Genomic DNA, 24,279 nt, shown 5'->3' on the forward strand with positions numbered 1-24,279 from the left:
TGACACTTTACATATTACAGATGAAAGACAGGTCATTATGAGGGGAATTAAGGTATAGAGAGAGAGAGCAAAAACACCTATTCGGAGAGTCTCTTCTCCATCCTCTCGTTGAGCGATCTATGACACACACTGTTCTTCTATTTTTCATTTGAGTATATTGAAATTATTCCTTTGCCTCTTCTAACAAGACACATGAAGTGTTATCATTTTATTCCATGCTTCTTTAATGCTGTGATTAATATATTTGCATACAACCAAACAATTGTTGGTTAAAAATGACTACTGACTCCATTTTGGGGTCCTCAGCTCAATAATTAAGCAAATTGGTTTAATTTAACTTTAGAAACAGACAGAAATCAATCAAATATTCACCATGTGAAATTTAATATCTTTACAGATTGAGGCTGTTGAGTCCAGACCTAGTGATCACCCGCTAAAATCTTCTGGCATTTCCACAGCTACAAAGTGGAAAAACAACACATGCTGCTGTGCAGAATGCATAAATATCCAGCTTTGATCAGGAACCGAGATGAGAGTGCAGGCATAAAGGACAGAAAGAGATTTTAGAGATTTGAGATTTGAGAGTGGTTTAGTGGTCTCCTCCCTAAACTCTATATGCAAAACCAACTATATATTACATTTTGTAGCACAGAGGCATTCACCTTTCAAAACACACAGACATCAGGGTTAAGCAAAGTTTGGAAGCTTTAGATGGGTTCCTTTTCAGTTCATGAGTTTGAATTTGAATACATTTGAGCCTCATGGGACGTTAAATTTGGAGTTTGCAGAGAAATGTTCTGAATTTAAATTCAAAGAAATTTACCAGTTACATCGCCAGAAGAATTTCCCAACACATCAAAACATAACTAACAGGATTATTAATTTCTCAACATGCTTTCTCAAATTACTCTGAACTAAGCCCAATAGTGTAAAATTAACATAGCCATAAATGTTTCTATGCAGCTCCACAAAAATGTTTATCACACTGTTTCCAGATGACTTTATATTTAATTACCTAAACATAATGTAAAAATTTTGACTGCCAAATGTAAACAATTGAGTAAATAAACCATTCTGGGGCATGAAGTGCTTTTCCACTATAGTCCATAAAATGAAGTATAATTTATTAAATATAAAGACATATATAAATTAAATAAAACACTCATATAGGTGGCATTTTAAGCATTGATTATTATCATCATTTCATGTTTCTGGAAATACCCTATATGTTGTTTATGACTAGTTTATGGTTAAATCATACAGGGAGAAATTATTTTTGTATCATTATTATTAATAATAACAATAACAATAATTTTATTCTTATCATCAAAACATGCAGATATGATTTTTATTAATTCGATTAAGTTTAAATTTACTTAAATTCACATTTGAATTATAATTACACATCTTGTGTTCTACAAATTTAATTCACATTCTCAAATCACTTCTAAATGGTACACAACCCTGACACACACACATACACACATAAACAGCTAAAAATAAAATAAAAAAGCACAAACAGGAATTTACATAAAAGAAAGAAACCAACATGGAGACACATAAAAAGGTATTTTTAAGGCATTGTGCTCTCTGAATCAATAACATCTAAAATAAACAAACAAACAAACAGTCCAGAGATGTGCAAGTAAACAACCATTTAATCCCATGGTCAGTCTGAATACAGATGCAAGTAACTTACACATGCAGTCTCTCCCTTTCTTTAAATTTATTTAGATAGAAGTAATCTTACAGCGCTGCTTTATTATAATTTAGAATTCTAGATCTAACAACCCACAGATAAGATAACTAACGAAAGCTAGCCAACTTACATTGACTTCAATTTTTATTTTTATCTATTACAAGGAGAGATAGTGAAAGTAAGTTCATTTAGTATGAATCCACTCATTTAGAAGAAAAACATGAAGAGTAAGAGAAGTGAAATGAGAAAGGGGAATGCAAAATGCACTGAAACAAATACGAAGAAGTGACCTTTTGAATGCATTTACATTTCTGCTGAGCTTCACCACTGCATCCAAAAAATAATAAACACATAAATATCCCGTTCAAGCACACCGAATCTTGCTCTAGATAATATATTGTTTATCTCCCCATTTCTTCTTTCAAAGTGAACAAGTCCCATCAGAGTTGGAAACAAGCAGACAGAATGACGGATTGGCTGCACATTTATTCAGTGAGGCTCAGGGATCTCTCTCAGTGTCTTAAATTTGAAAAAGATGATAGCAAGTTTATCATGGGTTCTTTCTCTGCTCCAGACGTGTCATCTTCCTTGTGCACGATGTAGCACATTTATTATATTACATATGCATGTGCACACTTCCTCTTCACCTCTTCCATTTCCAATTTCTCCATCTCTTTCCCCATGGTCCTCCAAAAATGTTTGAGTGTCAGAGGTAGAATGGTGGATGCAGACAGATGACTTTCTGGTCCTGATCATTTAAACTAAGAAGAAAGTAAACAATACAGCAGGTGATCTGCTGACTTTTCTTCTATTCAATCGGAGCTAGAAATTAGTTTTATTGTCACGCCTCCATTTGAAGCTTGAAAAACTTCCTCCACCACCGTAACCTGATCTACTGTATCTACTGTAAAAAACATCAGCTCCATTTTGTCTTTCAGCTTTATGTGCCTTTTTCTGTTGAATAATAGATTAAATATATTATTATATATAATAGAATAATAATCTTTTTGTTTACAGTAAGAAACAATGAAACTTTAAATTTGATTTAGATGAATAATGTTTAGTTTTCATTCAAGTAGTGTTTTGCTATTTTCTGTGCACAGATCATTTTGATTATAGACAATGACTTTTATCCAAATGTCCTCAAGTAAATGAATAAGTAATGAATGAAAACATCTTTGCCAGAGCAATATCAAAGGAAAAGTTTACCCAAAAATATAAAAAATTAATTCACTCAACATGGAACACAACAGGAGATGGATGTGGGATGAGAGAATAGTAGCTCTCAAGCTCCAAAAATGACATAAAAGAATCATAAAAGTAGTCCAAATGAGGAATATTCAGAGTCTTCTTAAACCATAAGATTGCTTTGTGTGATGCATTATTCACTGAACATCTTCATACAATTAAATTCTGGTGCTTTAACGATACACGCAAGAATGTGTTTACATAAGAGCTGTGCAGTGAGAATACTGGACACCAAGAGAAAAAAGGAGGAGCAAACGAAACTGCACAAACGTCATTGGTTCTTGCGTATATCATCAGTACAGCAAATCTGACGGCAAGGAATCTCCCCAAGGCACTCGCCCCACAGCACTGCTCTAATGGCTGATCTGACAACAAATGCGCATTCGGCCATAAAACAGGCCATATATTGGATCTACTGTACATAGGAATTTTAGAAGAATTGTCAATATACATCACAGTTATGTGAAGGTGAGGAACAAGTAAATCTAAAGGATTTATGTATTAGCCCTGAAGCAGCAATAAAGCTGTTGTACAATTTGTGCCTTTGCTTTAAAGGCCACTCTCCCATAACAGCTGATGAAATGTATAGTCACCACACTCTGATTCCTTTTGTTCATTGTTGGAAAAAGTATGGTGCTATTTCTTGCAATAAGTTTGAATTCAGCCTCAGCTAAACTCGCAACCTTTAAAATGCTAATGAATCTTTGGCTGGGAATCCTCAATGCTGCTCTTTTAATCCTAAATGCTTTTGTCTCCTTTGAAATATCGAACACACTACAAGGGTAGCTATGCTTTACTTGGGTGTCACAATGATAATCAAAAAAGCTGAAGTTTTTGTGTACCACTGTTCAGAGAAGTGTACCTACATCAGATCATTTCCACAGGATGCAAGAACTTCTATTTGATAATGAATCCCACCGGATTTGTCTACACTATTACAGCATCACAGCTGTTCTTCAAGGTGTGTGTCTCTTGCAAATATTCACTGTGTCCCTGGGGACAGCAACACACTGAAAGCGCTGACAAAACCCTGCCCTAATCAGACACCTGTAAGACAATCAGAGTTTCTCCTGTGTATAAGGAGAGATGTTTAACAAGGAAAACCTCTGGGACAGCTCAAGTGTACGTAGAGTTATTGGGGTTGACTGCATTTGTGTGTGTGTGTGTGTGTGTGTGTGTGTGTGTGTGTGTGTGTGTGTGTGTGTGTGTGTGTGTGTTTACCTGTTTCTCCCCACACAGGCAGGTATTCATCCTGCTGGATGTCCAGCATGATCTCCAGGCCGTTCCCCGTTCCTCCTTTCATTGTAGTCCTCAAAGTCTTCCCCTCTTCGGCAGCATTAAACATGTAACATTTTCCATAACGTGTAAACACCTGGAAAGAGGAAGAATGAGAGACAACGTTTATTTGACTTCATAAATTTTTTTTTTCATTAATTTATTCATATCAGGCAGTTGATTCAGACAACCATTTTGACTTAATTTGCATGTGTATAAATGACATGAAATACATTTAATTACATTTTAATGAAAGCTTAGCAGATAAATTGGCCGAAGTGTTCAAAAGTATTCATGTGAAGCTTGTATATTTGCTTTTATTATTTTTAAGTCACATAAATAATTTATCATTAAAAATGAGCTGTAAAGTTGTCTGAATCGTCCTCCTGAGATGGGAATACTCTCTAGGTTACAAAGATACTAATGTAATTCTAGTGGGCGGAGATTGCAGAATGCATGAAGCTCCACATAAACAGTGGTTTACTTATCACATACAATATTTATGTCCTGTTTCTCATGTGCCTTACTGGTATTCATTGAACACACACACACACACACACACACACACACACACACACACACACACACACACACACACACAATACTGAGTGGCCTTACTTTTTTAACGGGTCATAACAAGAGTTGAAATACTACACATAACTATAATTAATATATTGGAGCTTGTTGTCACAAGGGTCAGTAATTATAACATTTTTAGTGTTCTTTTTTTTTTTTTTTAAAGCAAAACTGTAAAGTGTTTACTTTTTAAAATGTTTGACAGTTCCATATTAAAACATTTATTTGCAGTACTGCAAATTATAGGCTTCAATTTTCATAGGCCTTGTAGGCTGCTACTGGTTTGTATGTAGCATAATGCGTTTCCTGGTCACACTTTATTTTATGGTCCAATTCTCGCTATTAACAATCCATTAACGATGACTTTTGCCTAATTAAACTCCTAATTTCCTGCTTATTAATAGTTACTAAGGTAGATGTTAAGTTTAGCTATTAGGTATGATTAGGGATGTAGAATTCGTTCATGCAGAATATGTGCTTTATAAGTACTAATAAACAGCCAATATGTTAATAATATAGGCATTTCAAATTCAAAGAGAAAAAAAAAATCACAAATTGGGCATCAATACTTCTTTCATGAATTTCTCTCTCGTGAATTTTTAAAAGGAGAACTAGAGTGAAGTTGGATGTGAATTTAAAAATGCTAAATTTTGATCTGTTTAAAGTCTTTTACTCACACAAAGAATTCACATGGCTTCAGAAGAATTGGAAAGCATAAATCATGTACTACTTTCATACTGCTTTAATGCTGCTTTTTAGTCCTTTTAGAAGCTTGAAAGTTCTAGTCTCCATGCACTATAATTGCATAGAAAAGAACAGCCAGCAGATTATCCTTTTGTGTTCCACAGAAGAAAGAAACTCTACAGCTTTGGAAGGACATGGTGAATTTTTAGATGAACCACCCCTTTAACATCATTCAACTATAATCACTGTTCATCAGACTGACAGTCATGTTTTGAGGTTTCAGACTTGCATTTCCTGCCTTGTTTGTTTGAGGAACATGTTTAGAACTGTGCAGTGTCTTCATCTTCAGACATGCCCTCTGGCTCACCCTTAAAATGAGAAAATACTCTTTTCTGCTATGGGTCTGTGAGTTATAGATAAAATCTGATTCCAGGATGCAAAGTGAATTTCTCCGTTACCCTTCAGAGCCCTTCCTCATCAAAGCCCTCGAGGAAAGAGTGATAGAATGACCCGAATGTTCCCTGTTCAGATGACATGGAGGAGAAAGGATGGAGAGATGGGTGCATTTATATTCATTTACCAATGAAGGTGTTTTACGCAGTGGACTGAACAGAGACAAATACAACCATTTGAGAGTAACTGAGCGAAGAGAGACCACCACCTTTACAAAACTCAAGTCCTTTATCCCTTTCTTTTTCCTTTTAGCCCTAATTTGGGATTAAATTAGATAGTGAGTAATTAAGAGAGCGAGATATGTAATTAAGAGAACAAGATAAAGCAATTCTCAGCTTGTTTTGATGATAACGGACAGTTCAAGAAAAGACATAAATGGAAAAATCTGGATCCCTCATTATATATAATGATGATAATTATGATTATGCATGTTTCAACTCCCTCAGTGTCTAAGAATCAAGATTCTTTAAAAAAGATAGTTCAACCAAAAATGAACATTTAAAATAATTTACTTACCCTTATGTCATTCCAAACTTGTATGACTTTTTTTCCTCTGTGAAACACCAAATATATTTTGTAAAATTGTATTTTTTTGGGGCTCCATACAGTTAAAGTCAGTAGGGTCCAATAATGTTTTGGACCCCATTGACTTTCATTGTACAGGCAAAACAGCTGTAGCATTCTTCCACAAAAGAAAGTAAGCCAATACAGTTTTGAAACAACAAGGGGGTGAGTAAATGATGACAGAATTTTATTTTTATTTTTTTATGTGAACTAACCCTTTAAGGACAGAGAGGTGTACTATATTTCTCTATAAGAGCTGCAATCTACTAACAGAAAAGCAAGCGTCGAAAGCTTTGGTCTTTGCTGGAAGACAAGCATGAAGCTGTGTTTGGAAAGCTGCTTTAAAACGGTATCTTTCCAAGCCTGGTGTGGAGAATGCTGATCTAAGATCTCTGAAAGAGCTGCTTCTATCTAGTGTAGGAGCTTGATGGATGGATGAATGATTGAGAAGGTTTCTCCTTACAGCATGTCTGTACACACATACACAGACGTTCAAGATAAATCACCATAGCCTGCAGCTGCCAGACCACAGCCCACAAAATCGACATGAATATTCAGTCTCATCCTTTATGCCTGAGCTAAGTGCTAGCAGAGATCACCCTTTAAAGATAGATAGATAGAGAGAGAGAGAGAGAGAGAGAGAGAGAGAGAGAGAGAGAGAGAGAGAGAGAGAGAGAGAGAGAGAGAGTTAGAACTGAGGGAAAGCAATGCTAAAGACACAGTGGGCCATACAATCCACATTTCCTGCAATGACTGACAGTGTTAGTTCTTTTTCTTGCCCTGTGTTTCAAATTCAATTTAATTTCAACTGACAAGGCAAACAGAAGTGAGGATTTCCACTTAAGATAACTTGTGGCTTAATAAACAGGAATCAGCAACTTAAAGCTGTCTTTCATCATAAAACCAAAGATGTCTCTTTGGAATCAGACCATCTGTTTAGGATTTAAGCCATACAGCTTTGACAATGAGTTAATGTAACAATTAAATCCAAAAAACTCAAACCAACTTAACAAAAGATGCAATTTAAAGGTGGCTGCTAATCGCTGTCTTACTAAATGTGACCCTTGACCACAAACCAGTCTTAAGTCGCTGGGGTATATTTGTAGCAATAGCCAAAAACACATTGTATGGGTCAAAATTATTGATTTTTCTTTTATGCCAAAAATCATTAGGATATTAAGTAAAGATCATGTTCCATTAAGATATTTTGTAAATTTCCTACTGTCAATATATTAAAACTTAATTTTTGATTAGTAATTTGCATTGCTAAGAACTTCAGTTCATATCGTGGCCCAATATTGTCCTATCCTAACAAACCATACATCAGTGGAAAGCTTATTTATTCACATTTCAGATGATGCATAAATCTCAATTTCCCTTAAATCTCAATTGACCCTTATGACTGGTTTGGGGTCCAGGGTCACAAATGAGGTTTTAGGAGGAGTTAATCAAAGACTTAGCATCATAAAATGACGTGCAAAAATTTCTCACAGAATACTGAGATACAAAGCATTCAAATACATATAACCCTTTAAGCCATTATGACTGCTGTTGTTTGGAATAAATACCTTGTTGGTGCGCTCATTAACACTTAGTGCCTAGCATGTTAATGTTCAAAGTCATTGTAAACATGCCAATTGTCATTTGCTAATATTGACCAACGATGTTTCTCTGAACTAACAGTAAAACATTTGTGAAGGCTTGGTTTGAGCACACACGCTGAATACTTTCTTAATAGCCTGCAAAATTAATTTAGATGAAATTATAATGAAACACAAAAAGTGGCTCTTTTTTCCATTTTCACTCAAAATCTTCCATTGGTGTTGAAATTTGGTGCTTTCATGTCGAAACAAAACAACCTCTGTTACGTCAAGGTTAGCAGGTTCTGTTAAAACACAGGATGTTATAAAACACATCAATTCACTTTCAGTTAACTTGCATCTCATAACCATGTCACATTTGTGACAACTTCAGAAGGGCATGGATGTTGGTGTGTAAGCGCCTTTGTGAGCGAAATCAAGCTCATTAGCTGGTTTGTGCACTTCTGCGAATAAATAGAAATCTCATTAAACATTCAAAGAAAGGAAGCAGTTTGAGTGTTCTAGAACAAAATGGCATGACCTGGTTTGAGTGATGCCCATTGCTTTTAATGATACAGACAGAGACGCTATTAGTGAAGGTGCCGTGTGATATGGCTGTAGGCAAGAGAAGCTTGACTGTGGCAGGGCTCCTTTGAGAGGTGAATGTGCGGAGGGCGACCGTAAGAATATGCAGACGAGGAATACATTATGATAATTATATTTAGGGAAAGCAGTAGAAGATAAACCACAACTTGACGTTCACAAAAGGTCATGCTCATTTACATCTAGTTGTTTAGCTGCTCTCTCATTCAAGGTTTCGTTTAAGAATATAGATATATGAATAAATCAGGTTAATGTGGGGTCCACGATTAGATGAGTGGTTTGAAACATCTTCTTGACTGCTAACTACTGTATTAACAGAGCATGCTGCCCGTAGAGCACCTTGTATTTGTGTCCTAGATTTACTGACTGATCATGCAGTATGTAGATCGGCTCTCTGACCGACAAAATATTTATCAGGGAAAATTATGACTTCCCCAAGGGTTTTAAACTGCAGAGAAAAATGTGGTCTTTTCTGCAAATGTTCACACATAGTAAAGTCATCTTCAAAAGTGGAGAAGTTTTAACTGGTGTGTCAGGAACATAATGTTTTTGCCATTTCCCATCTTCCCCTTTCAAATGCACCTGGTCTATTATAATATACATTAAATATACTTTACGTCAAATACACAAGCACAACTAAGTTTACATAGATCTTTGTTTTGCAGGCTACTGTTAAAACATGAAATGAAAAACAATTTAAAACAATGTAAACAACCTGCACAGCAATCTTATTAAAGTTAATCTTAGTAATCTTACAGTAATTATAGAATTCTTAATTAACTTAATCTAAATAGGAAATTGCTAAATACGTCATGGCAACTTGATATCTGAAGTTTGGACAAGACATTTACTAATTCTGCAAATGAATTCAACTCAATTCTAAAAAGTCAACCAAACTTTTGTCTTCCTTTTTTAAAAGTTCTACCATGCATTTTTACAGTGAGAGAAAGGAGAAAAGTCCTTGCCTGTTAAGCAGATCTAGCCTTTGAGTGGAAGAGAAGTGAGTCCAGACGCATTATATCCTCACTCTGGACAGCGAGTGCCAGTGCCTTGCAGCTAATGGCATAATGCCAGGATATTTTTGACAGTCTGCCACCCAAACCTGCCCGGCCTCATGATTCCACACGGTCAATCACACCATCACAAAATCAATGTCACACTGACATTTTATGGTGTTATCGTTCACACACAAATTCAACTCAGGAACAGAAAAAAAAAAAAAAAAAAAAAAATAAAAAAATGGCTAAGAAACTCAAAGTTTGCAAGTAGGCCTCCGTTATACCCTCCAAAATATGAATTACTTAACCATCACACTTTGGGAATGGGAACATTCAGAGAAATAGTTCACACAAAAATGCAAATTCAGTCATTTCAGTGGAAATCAATGAGCACCAAAACTGTTTGGTTACCAAAATTGTGTAAAATATCCTCTATTATGTTCCACAGAAGAAAGAAAGAGGTTTGAGAGTCAGTAAATGTTGACTGATTTTTTTTTTTTTTTTTTTGGTGAACTATCCCTTTAAAATGCTGTGGCCATAACACCTCCATAACATCAGTGAGAAGAATGAAACTTCCAGTCACCAGTGAAAATTACAGAGAGAACAAAATTTCAAAATACCCCCTTTCACACACATAATAGAATAAAAAAGACTAAGCAGGAAATCAATTTCCTGATTACCACAGTAATTGCACCAGACCAGCATTTTCACTAATATGACATAAGAAGGTGATACAACACTTATCTCCTTAGATGAATTCCCATTCTGCCCCAGCAGTTCACCAGAGGAGGGAGCAATGATGGGAAAATTTAAATCAGGTGTGTTAAGAACCAGTTAAGCACTTTTATCAAAGCCAAAGAAGACTGGAGCATTCTGACCGCCTTCATTGTGATGTGGTCCTGCTTTGTTCCCCTAAATCGATTTCCATTCTGCAGTGGATTGTCACAGGATTGAAAGGAGAGGGTCTGGGCGGGGTGTTTACCGGGAGTTATGTTTATAAAAATCTGTAGAGTTGCAGGGTGAGCACTTTGCTTCACGGAGCATTAACAGTGATGGGTGTGAGACGGTGAATAATTCATAAAACATACCACTGACGAAATGCATAAACAACGGACACACACACACACACACACACACACACACAAACACACACACACACTCACTGACTCACGCAGACACAGTCAAGACATGTTTAGTTAAACTTCATCATCTTCACATCCAATTAAACAAAGAACATTAATGGACATGCAACATTACACAAATGTAATCTTTTATCACCCCTGTCATCAGTGTTATTGCTGTTATATGTGCTTGACTAGTGCTGATTAAGGATCTGATGAGGGAATGTACAGAGTATTCTAGATAATAAAGCTTCAAAGTAGAAGAGAAAAAAAGTGATGCATCAACAGAGAAATAATCTTTCTAACATCTGTTATTTTTGTCTGTTTCTGTGCATTCAGTGTTGCTGTAATTTTATACAGTGTCCGTGTGGAATCATCCGTATATAATTTACTTATCCTCTCTGCCATTCGTTCAATGCCATCTTTCATTTATTTACTTATTTATCTATTTTAAGCAACTCAAATTAGCATTTTTTTCTGTTCATCTTTCCTATTCAGCTATAACTCATGCTCAGCTGTGACACCTCAAAACAGTCTAATTGAAATGAATTCATTAAATTATTATAATACTGTGCTCTCAAATGCAGCATAAGACGTCACTCAGAAGAGTCATTATGAGTCAGAGACTCTTGCTCTGTTCCAAATTCTTTTGCGCTGCCTACGAAGGCAGTATTTTAAGGCTTAATAAGCACACTCAAGACACGAAGGCTGGTTCAAAAGGTTGACAGCATAATTATGCAGCCTCCTAAAATATCTTGTTTTTGCCAAATTCTAGGTCAACGTTGCATGTATCCTTCACAGAGAAAGCAATCCTAGTATGCAGAGCAAATGAAGAAATAAATTCAAGAAGCCAGATAAAGTGACTACTGTTAAAAGTTTAGTGTTGATAAGAATTATTGGCAACTCTTTAGTTTAGGGACCCAATCTTGCCCCATACCTAAAATCAAAGACTACCTAACTAACTAATAAGCAGCAAATTGGAAGTTTATTGAGGCAAAAGTTGTAGTTAATGGTTAAGAATAAGAATTGGTCCCCAAACTAAAGTGTTACCAAATTATTTCTTGTTTTTGAAAGAAGTCTCTTATGCTTGACCAAATTTATTTGATCACAGTAAAAACAGTACTATTGTGGAATATTATTACCGTTTAAAATAACTATTTTCTGTTTTAATATATTGATTTGAATCGATCCTTCAGAAATAATTCTAATATGATCATTTGCTGGTCAAACTTTTCTTAGTAATATTAGTGTTTAAAACAATTGTTCTGCTTCATATTTTTTGTGGGAACTGTGAAACATCTTTTTTTCAGGATACTTTGAAGAATAGAAGTTTCAAAAGAACAGCATTAATTTGAAATATAAATTGTTGTAATTTATTGAAAATTGTTACTCTCACTTTTGATCAATTCAATGCAACCTTACTGAATAAAATTATTATTATTGTTTTCTAAAAAAAAAAAAAAAGCAACAAAAACAACAAAGTACTGACCCTCAAACATTTGAAATATATTTATTTAACAAAAAGTATTGGGACAAATAGTTAATATTACTATTAATTTTTAATGTTTATTATTTGTGTTAGAGTACTGCATGATTAGCTTAGCATCATGTCACTGTCAAACACTAATGAATTGATTTGTTAGTTGATTGAAAATGAAATGAGAAATACTAATGAAAATGAAAATGAGCATGAACACTGAAAAGTACTGATAAGAATAGTGTACTCATGTTTAGTGTAAAAATGAACTCATGTGTGTGTGCTGTGCATTTTGCGCTTCCCTTATGAAAATGAACCATGGTTTTACTCCAAATAAAGTTGGTTATTATAGTTAAACCACGGTAACCACAAATTAACCATAGTTTTGCTACACCAAACAGAGTTTAACCATGGTCTTTGTAGTAAAACTGTTGTTATACAAATGATGGACCGTATGCCAAAAAACCATGGTTATGTAAGGTCCACCAAATTGGCCCAATGACGGAATCCAATGGTGTGGGCGAAGGTATAATGTGTGAAAGGTTTACTTGCACACTTAGTTTATCAGGATCTAGTTTCAATTTTAGTCTAGCTCCGTGTTTAATCTGACTCCAATTTCAAGTGATCATTAAATTTAGACTGTATTTTTAAGAACTGATCACAAATATTAATTATGTATTAATTTAGATATTTGATTATTCCGAACATCCCATACTTTCAGTTATTCGTTCATTAGGGACCTGGTATCGCACCGATAACTTATGGCGGCCGGTAGCAGTCTCACGGACACAAACTCGTCAGTTCTGAGCTTAGACAGGATGCAAGGTAAATATCTACCTTTTATGTCAGCCGCACCCTGCTTGCTCATAAAAAAACAGTTTTTGTATATTCACAAAAACTGTAACTTACTAAGGCAGTGATAGTCAGAAATCGAAAAGGTCTCAGATGATGTGTCCCATGCTCCATTCATTGAGCCTTTCCTATGATCTATCCTGAACACAGATTTGCAGTAATAACAGACTCAACTTTAATCTACTAGAAATATTGATTTTAGAAGAGATCAGAATAAATCAAATATAACATTTTATTTGTCAGGTAAAAATTTAAATTAACATAATTAAACAATGAGAATCCAATTTAGAATTAAATTCAGTTCCAGTCCAGATAAATGCATAACATCAATTGCTCAAAGATGAATCTAAGAGTGAGAGATCATACCTGACAGCGGAGAGACACACAACCGCAAGTGAGAGTTCTACTGCAGCTCCAGAGACTCTCACAGACAGTGTGGGGGATTTCTGGTTACAGAATCCCAACGTAATGTTTTGCCACTTCGCTTATATACCCAGACCATGCAGAACAAACAAATCTTCAAATCAGTTGTAAAAACATAAAATACCTTTTGGTTTATAAATAAACAAAAGACCTAAAACAAAACCTTACAATAAATAACAAAACATTCTCACAGACCCTGTGGGGGACACACCCCTCAGCAGCAGAACAGAATTAAACAAAAGCTTTCAATCTTTCTCATAATATAAGTGACTTCTGAGAAATTGAGACCATTTTACCAGTCGCATTGAGACCATTACAATGATACTAAACATGAATGAATCAGAATAATAGACTCTTAAGATATAATAACCACAGAATTAAGTATAGTAACTTGAGTTCTTGACACTTCTAAGTCAACTTTCAGTGACCAGGAGGGAGGGAGGGGGGCTTAAGGATGGGTGAAGGGACAGTTGAGAAAATGGTTTTCTTTGAGATCTTCTCTTCGTTGCGTGGCATCTGTTTTGTGTGTTTTTGTGCGTGGTGGGCATCTGTTTTGTGAGAGTTATAATTTCAGGTCTTATAGTTACTACACTTTTACTGTAATAAAACCATGGCTAATTTTTTGAAAGGGTTATTAGCTCAGTTATTAACTCAGTATGAGTCGACTCATGCAGAACGTTATTCTTGTGGTAGCCATTGAGTTCCTACTTATGCAGAGCATTAAAAACATGTCACATATGAGGTCCCACAACAGTTAGGATGGTGCCTTAGAAGGTAGAAGCTTATGGAGGCAGTAGCCAGTGAAGCAACTGACTAGGTTTTCAGCAGGCATATTATCATTACAGCATGACAACATCCGAACATTACAACCATGACATCGCATGCCCTCAGTAGAAGATTAATGGCCCATCTTACATATTCTGTTCTACAGACTCTCACACTTTCTCACCTTCTCTCTTTCTCTCTGAGCCTCTTATGGGTTATAATGTGGTCCATCCTGTCACAGCACCATCAGCCCTCTCATCTGCCCTTTCTCTACCTGTCACCATCTCTTCCTCTCCATCTTTATGTGCAAAATACACTTCAGCCCTGACACCACCCCCTCGGGTATGTTTCTATCCCAACTGTCAGTCACAGAGTCTTGCTGCCGTGGCAACAGGCAATGACCCTGACTTAGGCTCATCAATCACCATGCTAAGCCAGAGGCGTCATTTGTTATCTTAATCAATGCCCTTACTTACATAGACTTGTGTTTACACAACCTTTGAGTAGTTAGTTACACTACAAGTTAAATTAAAGCTAACTACATTAAAGATTTTTTTTTTTTTAATTACATGTACTTGTACACATTTGATGTTGACACTCTAATTGAGATTTTTTCCTGCATTTCATTTTAAATTCAAATTTCTACTGAGTTAAAACAACAAAGCAAATGAGTATGCAAATAATGATGATTTCAGCTATCCAATGATTCAGTTTATAATTCATTTAGAAAAAAGCCTTAAAGTTCAACTCCTTCATATATCAACTAAAACATCCATTAGCTTCAATTATCCAGACATTAAGTAAAACATGATGCTGGATACAAATAAAATATAGGGCAGGCAACAGGTAAGAGCTCCCTGCCTGTCCATGGATGCCCAGATTAAAGATAGAAAGCGCATGATGAGAAGCAAGACAGCAGAGCTCAGGGACGGTGGGATTTGGGCTTGGCGGCGATGATCTAGGCTGTGAGTATTAGTGCAAGAGGCTGAACGAAAGGAAATGTTAAGCATGAAAGCCCACGAGTCTAACAAACATAGGCACAGGCATTTGAAGAGACACCGCATGCATCTCTGATGAGTTGCTCTTGAGGGTCACGTCGAGTGAAGCTCACTAACTTGCTAAATCCTCACTGTTTTTACTAGCCTTCCATTTACCTCCATTCTCTCTACTGTCAGTTACATATTTACTTGTGAAACCCACTCCTGTGAAGGTTCATCCTTCATGATTTAAAAAAACAATTGACTTGATCTTCATTAGCTTCTACAGAAGTGTTGTTGAGAGCAACCTGATTTGCGATAGCAGTGTTTGCTGCAGAAAATGTTCTGATGAAAAGAGGACGGCCCTAAGCTGTACTGGATCTGGTCTGTTTGAAGAAGGAAGGACAACTACTACCCCTCCTTTTGCCCCACTGCTCTATGGGAGGAGATTCAGAAACCTCCAAATTACACCCAACAGATCATTAGGATGCTTGACACCAGTCAGAGTGCCTCCACTGGTTTGAGAGGTCTGCAAGGTGATGCACTGACAGTCAATGTTTTTAACCTCTCACACCCACCCAGTAATACAATAATGAAATACTATGCATTATATACCGCAGGAACATTAAGGTTAAATTAGTTCATTAAATTATTAAGTTTAAGTATTTTTTTTTTATTTTTTTGACTTTCATTGGAAAAGGAAAAGGAATCGAATATATCCAGTTAATTTAGATGTTATCATATACAGCACATTTTCCATAGTAACAGCTGACTTAAAGAAAATAAAATAAAGAAATAAATATATAAAACTGAATACATGTTTGATGAAAAACTTATAAAGTTGCCTTGGCAACTAACTGAAATGAGTTTAAGTTGAAGTACTAAATGATTACAAATAGAACTGGCATATAAATTAATTAAAGCTGAATAGAAATATTTAAAAATGAAAATTAATTTAAAAAAAGAAAAACTAAAAAGAATAAAAAAAATAAAAAGAAAAACGAAAAAGCACAAAATTAATACAACTTTAAAAACTTTATCAAATAGATATAACAAATATAATGAAAAGCTCAAATAAAATATTAATGAATACGATAATAGTATTATGAAGCACTAAACAGGAAATAATTATATAAAATAATAATATATAAATAAATTGTGAATATATAGATGTAAATCTGGATAAATAGTTGTGAGTTTTAATATATAGAAGTAAATCTGAATATATACTTATAAGTCTGAATATATAGAAATAAATCAGAATTATAAATCTGAATATATAAATGTAATTCAGAATATATAGTTATAAGTCTGAATATTAGTAAATCAGAATATATATAAAAAAAATCTGAGTGTGTATATATATATATATATATATATATATATATATATATATATAACAATATATATAAACAATAGCAAACATTTAGACACGATAACTCACAGTATGCTTTTTCTTGTTTAGAAAATATAGCCTAATTTATATTTGCATGCCTTTGTGCTCCTTGGGAACTAATTATAGTGATATTTCAAGTCCAGTCAATTCTAATATGTCATGAATGTGTAATGGAATGTGGGATTCAATGACATATATTTAAAAAAAAAAAAATTTGATGTAATATTATGGGTTGTCATATTTGGGTTAAAATACATGCTTTTAAAATAGGCCTAGGTTATATATTACAAATAAAATATAACCTACAATATACACCACCATTCAAAAAAGAAAAAACAAAAAGGTCAGTAAGATTTTTTAATGGTTTTGAAACAAATCTCTTCTGCTCAGTAAGGTTCCATTTATTTGATCAAAAAATAAAATAAAATAAATAAATAAATAAAAAATACAGAGAACAGTAAATCTACAATTAGAAAGAACTGCTTTCTTTTTGGATATTTTAAAATGTGTTTTTCTCTCATGCTAAAGCTTCATTACTCCAGCTTTCAGTGTCACGTGATCCTTCAGAAATCATGCTGATTCCTGCTCAAGAAACATTTCTTATAATTATTGCTGGCACACCACACTGACAAAAAAAGCAAGATTTGAAATTCAGTGGACTAACAAAGATATAAATCAGGACAGCACTATAATAGTAACTTTTTTTAAAAACGAGGAGCATATGTTTCCCATCTTTCTACTTAGTTTTCTTTTAAGTATTTGTAGGCAAACTTTGAAATATTCTCACAAAATCACGAAATATAGTAAAGGAGGGGTTTACATTTCTTCCATTTGCATGTATAAATGTGGGATACTTACCGACCAAAATTGCCATGTCCACTATCTCAGGAAAAAAATTAAAAAAAACATATTATCAAAAAAAACTAATATACTAAAACCAAGAGTTTAATATTATTAACTTACGAAGAAAGCTAATTGAAAACATCCAAACATATCACAACAGTAAAAAAGGTGTTCAAGAGTTCCAGGAACCAGAGTATGTGGACCGGCAACAATTTTTTCTTCACACTCCAAGCATTCAATAATCACTCCATTCCAGCTCCGCTCCGGGTTCACCATTTCCTGCTCCTCACTCAACTGATAAGAAATGCCACTTCACGGCTAAAGCATTTCAGTGTTTTGAAATATTACAAAATTTTGTTTTGTTAAATAAAAATAAATACACAAAGATAGAAGAATAGTTTAATATTAAATTACTGCCTAACTCACTTGTCTGTGCAGTAGATATGAATGGATATGAAGAATATGCTGTAAATTTTCCGTTTTTAAGCTGATAAATCACAGTACAGTGCATGTAGACAATTTTCTGCACTCCTGAATGTTTCTATGTGTGCGCGATCTGTACTTTATGTGTGAGCCTGTGTGTTGTGTGCGTGCATGCAGTGTAGCAGCACATTAGTTTAGAGCAGAGATTAGCTACCTGTACAATTAACTGTTTAAAGCGTGAAATCATCCAATCAATTTTGAGTATCCACATGCTACAAACAAACATGCTTGAGATATGACCTCCCATACTTGTCCATCGCCATCATTATAACTTTCAAACGTCTTTCTGATTTGAGTGATCCACAGATCTGTCAAACTATCCAATGATGTTTAATGTGTGAGTTGATAAAATGCAGTTATATTATGGGCTGTTGGCATTAATTGTGCTCATGACAAAGCGGTAGTGGAGTGCTCGCCTCTCGAAGCAACTTAAAAAAATACTACAATGCTCTTACTTTCAAAAAAATCCACTACTCGCAACAGTCAAAAATCTTGCCACTCCACTCCACTCACTCTGCCAGGAACAGAAGAACAAACTAAAATCTCTTCTGTAAAAATGCCCCTGTGGCTATATTCTAAATGTGGGCAACGACATCACCAAATCTGTAGCAATGAAAATCACCAACATGCTTAAAAACTCTGTAAATAAATGTTAATGCCCTTATTTTCAAATAATCTATAAAAAAAATGTATTTCACTGTCATTTAATTTTTTTCATCAATTTAATGGATCCTTGAATTAAAGTAATTTCTTAAAAAAAAACAAAAACAAAAAACAATGACCCATAAATTTGAATGCTACTGTAAATATAATAACCGTCTTTATTATAAACACAAAATAATAATCAACTTCATTAGTCAGTGAAATCCTGAACATATAATTGTAAATATGAATATAGATGGTCTACATCTCAAATCTCAATATTATATCCGATTTCTGAACAGAATGTTTTTATATGCTATATATATATATATCAAAAAAGGTCAATGTCTGTACATGCTTTGAGATCTCTGGTAAGGCTATCATATTTATTGTAGTCTTAAACTGTTCTTCAAGTGCCTGTAATCACTGGAGAAATGGTTTCGTTCCATCTACTCTGCAGGACGTCAATGACAATAACTTGATTGTCACAATATCTGACAGGCTGAAGACAAGAAAGTGTGATTCCACAAGTCTATCATTCACTTTTCTCATCTATCACTATGGAAAGGGATATTACAGTACACCCCTCAGATTCATACAATCTCCCTGGATTACATCTGTGTTGGCTGGCCTATTGCCATGGTAACTGTAGATCGACAAAGGGTTACGCATGGCACTTTCTCTGACGTATCCTAACCGCACATGTATAGCTGTGTTTCTAGAAAACCTGGAACCCAAACCGGTGCTCATCACAATGCACAACAGAGTGTTTGGTTGGAATTGGTTGCTGCAGTCCTCAAGGCTTTTGACCAAATCCATGACTTTCTGCTCCTGCAGAGCAATTTCACATGCACTTCATGGGTCAGTAAATCAGACTGTTAGAGTCCTGCCCTTTGGCTGCAGTGCTTGTACTCTCCACTAGGCAAAAGAACAGGTAGCATCACAAGCACACCATTTCAAGGAGAAAGTAGATATAAAATAAAACTGCCGCAAACCTCTTATTCATTCTGCCCACTGGCTGTCTTTCAAACATACAGCATTTTATTCATATTATTTCCCCTCTAGAGTAAAGGTGAATAAAACACTTTTATTCATTCATTTCTGATTTCTGATCTCATTTCTTTTAAAATCTCTTTTACAAGAGTGACCTGGCCAAGAAAGCAGCAACAAGTTTACATCAAAAACGCAAAAAGCAAATCAAAGATCACAACAATAATTTACCAGAGGATAATTGTAAACACATAATTTGTTAAACGTAGCTTAAAATCATTTAATGACAGAAGCATGGTCAGCTGTACGATGTTTTGTAGATTATTCCAAGTCAAAAACATTATATCCAAATCCTTTTCTGCCTTGCTCTGTTCAACCTTGAGGAACTTTAAAATATAAAACAGATCATACTGGGAGGAAGATCAGCTATAGAGTGCTCATGTACAAGTTCATTATGCAAAATCTTCATTAAAATATTCTTTATGTAACAGGACTCCTATATATCATTAAATGATGGAGAAACTTTAACGAGAAAGTCATTTTTAATGGAATACTGATTTATATATGAATGTATTATGATGAAAATTATGATAATTTTTCTAATTATCATAAAAGTTAACAAGCATGAAATATAAGTGAAACCAATGATGTACCATTCACTTGTCATTTTACATTTCTGTCATTTCTTCAGAATTAACTGAGAACAGATTGAAACCATTATCAAATTAGGTAAATGTGTAAACTATACTATACATGTTAAACATATTTAATTAATCAGTGTAAATTAAATCAAATTAGCCTTGAAAGCCACAAAGTTAATATTCCTCCAACCTCCCAGGATTCATAAACATTTGTACATCTCTAAAGTTGTTCATATGCAATAACCTTTATGATTTAGGTGTTGTAAATATGCTGATATTGTAATTTCATCGTCCGTCCAAACATAAAAATATGTGCACACTAGAACTGCACTTTACATATGCTTATCTATGAATACTAATGAGATTGTGCTGAAATATTGTGGACAAAATAATTCAATCTCAGATCTACATTTACACTGAAATTAGTACAGGACTGAAACTGATAAATGACCATTTTCTTAAAGTCAAAGGCATTGCATCTGCCCCCACAGACTCAGCTGTTTGTGTGCCCTTGGCTCTGTTCAAGGCCAAGAGACTTATGGGAGAGCTACAATACTGTGAGGTCCAGTGCACACACAAACACAGATGCACAGATGATCTAGCACACACAATCACACACCAGAAAAGACACAGATGAAGGATGAAGGTTATTAGCCAGTGACCTTTCATATTCATTGATGACTTTAGGCACTGAGCTGTGAACTTCTTTGGTTAGAAGTGAAATATTAGCCAATGATGCAAACATTTGTTTAGCTTAGTGACACATTATACCGCAGATTGTTTGCAACTGTGCATTTTTATTTATAGTAATAGCAACGCGTTTGCTGCATCTATCACATTAATCTATGAAAATGTTATCTTCACTTACAGGATGCTTTAGTCTCCATAATGAGTGTGTGATTGAAAAACACAGGAGAATTATCTAGCGCAAGCAAAGAAAATAACACGAAAACGAGTCAATTTGAGCTGCGAGAGAGCAATTGGTGAAGGAAAAACCTCTTCTGAGATTTATTCAATATTATTGAAACCATACATCAAAGTGCAAAAGATATCTGCTGAGGAAAGATAAATATTAAAACAAAAATGTTTGCCTTGTAACCAAGTATGTTTATCTCGCTAATGCTTTTCTACACATGCCTTGATATTTAATTGGTTTAGTAACATGAATTTAAAATGGAATGAACCACTTCAACTGTCTCAGAGCGAGAAGAGATGTTATTTAAGGGTGAAAATCACCTGTTGTTCCATTGTTTAATAACCCATTCTCCAGTATTAAGGAAAAAGCTAAAATGTCAATTTAATCATCTTGATAAAAGTCCTAAGACCAAACATATTCCATTGAAAATTACAGGTGGTGAGTAACTGTCAGGTAATATATAAGGTGCTCACATAAAACTATTTGATGTCTAGCACTTCCAGTCGGATTTGAATTAATAACTACAGCATCAAGACTCCTGGGATGAGGATTCCGGAAGTATTGAAAAACTAATTCACGGAATATGAATGTAATGCATCACACAATCTTGCTTAAAACCATCAAGTCACGCATTAATTCCCATTGAAATACACATTTATATCTATTTTCGTTCATGTGCAATATTAATCATAACCGCATCAATATTTTCAGATAATACTGCCCCTATATGTTCCCAAGTGAATAAGTGAGAACACAAGCCTGAGAAAAATCTCATTATGGCCATTGTGGAGGCATGGTGATGCGTCTCTAGAGAGATGCATACAAGCACATATTTATGGATGTGTTATTCTTCTGTGCAATAATGCGGAGGGCGGAAAACAGTATTCAGCATTCTTGAGACGCCTGTGCCTAGTGCTATCCTGTGCATTTCAGCTTTAATAGATACAGTCAGTGTGCATTACCGCACACAGCCCAGGCCCAAACCTCTATAGCACCCACCTAAGAAAACCTCTCTGTGTTCTCTTCCATTATAATATATAGAAATGCTGGTTATTTCATGCCAGTCACTGCTGCTCTATACACATGATCAATCAAATTTCAGCTGCAGTACCACCAATAACTCGTGAAGCTGATAGTTTGAGACATTTATACACAAACGTTCATAAAGTGAGTTTGGACCCAAAGGAACATTAAAAACTTCCATTTCGTTTTTGTCATGTATTTTTGGTTGCATCAGCTGACTCACTGTTTTATGTGTTATTCTGAGTAGTAAGTCAATCCTTTTCGCATTTCAGCTTTTAAAGTAACTATACAACAAAATTCAAAACACTGACAGGGTGGAAACAATAAGATTAATATTACGTTCTAGTAAGGATTACTGGGAAGATGTTCAAATCTTCAAATCCAAATCTTTTTTCTTTTATTTTCTTTCTTTGGTTTTTCTTTTTTTCTTTTTTGTATGTCTTAAATGTGGTGCATCAGCACAGTATCATTTATGAATTTCAGATGCGATCATTGACAGTGTAAAAACAAATTCCAAAGTGTTGAGATGTCAGATTAACACTGTGAACTAAATAAACAAAGTGAATAAAGAGACAAACATCACCTGTTATTTTTTTTTTAATATTATTTTTTTTTACACATAGGGCAAGTTGGTTCCCTTTCAAGGGAACTTCGAACTGCGTCCTCTAGGGGTCGCTATGGGGAACACCTCGTCGTGACCCGTGTCTGAAGCATACAAATGAAAAAACACCAACGAGTTGGCCGGCGACAGCCTCTGACGTCACTACCGGTGCGACTATAAAACAGGCATCGGGAAACACGTCATTCTCTTCTTCGTCTTCACTGACTGTTTTGTTTGAAGCGTGCATCTGAAAGAACCGGTAAGAGCGCTCTTTCTCTGTCTATCATGGCGACTACTAGCAAGCGTTTAGACAATGTATGCATCCGTGTCGGCGTTATTTGACACCTGATGACACACACGATCTTTACGTGATTTGTTTGGGTAAAGAGCACGCACGCGATGTCCTTTTGAGGAGGCAATCTGCGTGCATTGCGAGCATTTTTTCAAGAAAAAAGCTCCGCTCTCGTTCGTCTCTCTTTTCGAAAAAAAAAAAAAAAAAAAAATGCAGCCATCTGCTTCCCGCGGTTCAGGACCCGCCGTTACTGAGGCACGGAGGAGAATGAGCTCGTGAGAATTTCAGGTGGATCTGTCTGAATGGTTTAAAGAGGGACTTTCCCTTTCGCGCTCAAAATGGCGGCGGACGAGAGAGAGCCTCGGGAGGATGATGTTATATCTTTAACACTTTCTGATACTGAGGTTAGTGCTCTGCTGGGTTTTTTTTACCCAGGAAAAGCAGGAGATATTTGAGGATGGTGAAGAAGCTGAGGCTGAGCCTTCTCAATTCTCCTGCCCTGCGTATGTAGAGCTGTTGGAGTTTATGGATCGCACCTCGATGAGCGTTATCTTTCCGACCATAGCCCTCCAGCTCAGGTGAGCCTTCCATTTCTGCCTGATCTCCATACAGAGATCGAAAGGAAATGAAAGAGGCCGTTTTCTTCTCGTATCCATCGGTTTCAGCATAAGAGTTTTGCCGACATCGAGGCGATGCGCGAAAACGGCTATGAGAGGATGCCCCCTGCAGAAAGAGCTTTTATTCTGCGGGGGAGACATCCTCTCTTAATCTCCCTCCTTGCCATCTAAGCCCCTTCAAGCAATGCATCTTGCTTAAATGGCAAGGCATACGCAGCAGCAGGTCAGGCTGTGGCTTTATTACAAAATAAATGCTTCAAGCATATCAGACTGATCTGCTGAGAGACCTGGATAGAGGCGAAGGCCTTTTTCCTGATCAGGTAGCCGAGCTGCGCCCCCGCACCACAGGCCTCTCTCCGGGCTACCAAGCAGGCCGCCTCTGCCAAGCGCAGGACTATGGCGGCCATGGTGGTGGCGGAGAGACATCTGTGGATGAACCTGGCAGACATCGGGAAGAAAGAAAAGGCTTTCTTCTCGATGCTCAGGTTTCGCCTTCTGAACTTTTCGGTATTTCCGTTGAGACGGTGATCGAGAAGTTCG

The 24,279-nt window shown here is 35.6% G+C and overlaps 1 protein-coding gene across 4 annotated transcripts in view; it reads right to left on the reverse strand.

Annotated features, from left to right (window-relative positions):
- The window catches only part of asic2 (acid-sensing (proton-gated) ion channel 2), a 345,666-nt gene that overhangs the window by 35,611 nt on the left and 285,776 nt on the right, over nucleotides 1-24,279 (reverse strand). For all 4 annotated transcript variants that reach the window (XM_042721763.1, XM_042721756.1, XM_042721750.1 and 1 more), the window contains one exon: nucleotides 4,169-4,319. In XM_042721763.1, coding sequence (XP_042577697.1) covers nucleotides 4,169-4,319 — 151 coding nt within the window. The remainder of the gene's footprint in view (nucleotides 1-4,168; nucleotides 4,320-24,279) is intronic.

The sequence above is a fragment of the Cyprinus carpio genome, chromosome A3 (assembly GCF_018340385.1).
Source record: "Cyprinus carpio isolate SPL01 chromosome A3, ASM1834038v1, whole genome shotgun sequence".
Classification (NCBI taxonomy): domain Eukaryota; kingdom Metazoa; phylum Chordata; class Actinopteri; order Cypriniformes; family Cyprinidae; genus Cyprinus; species Cyprinus carpio.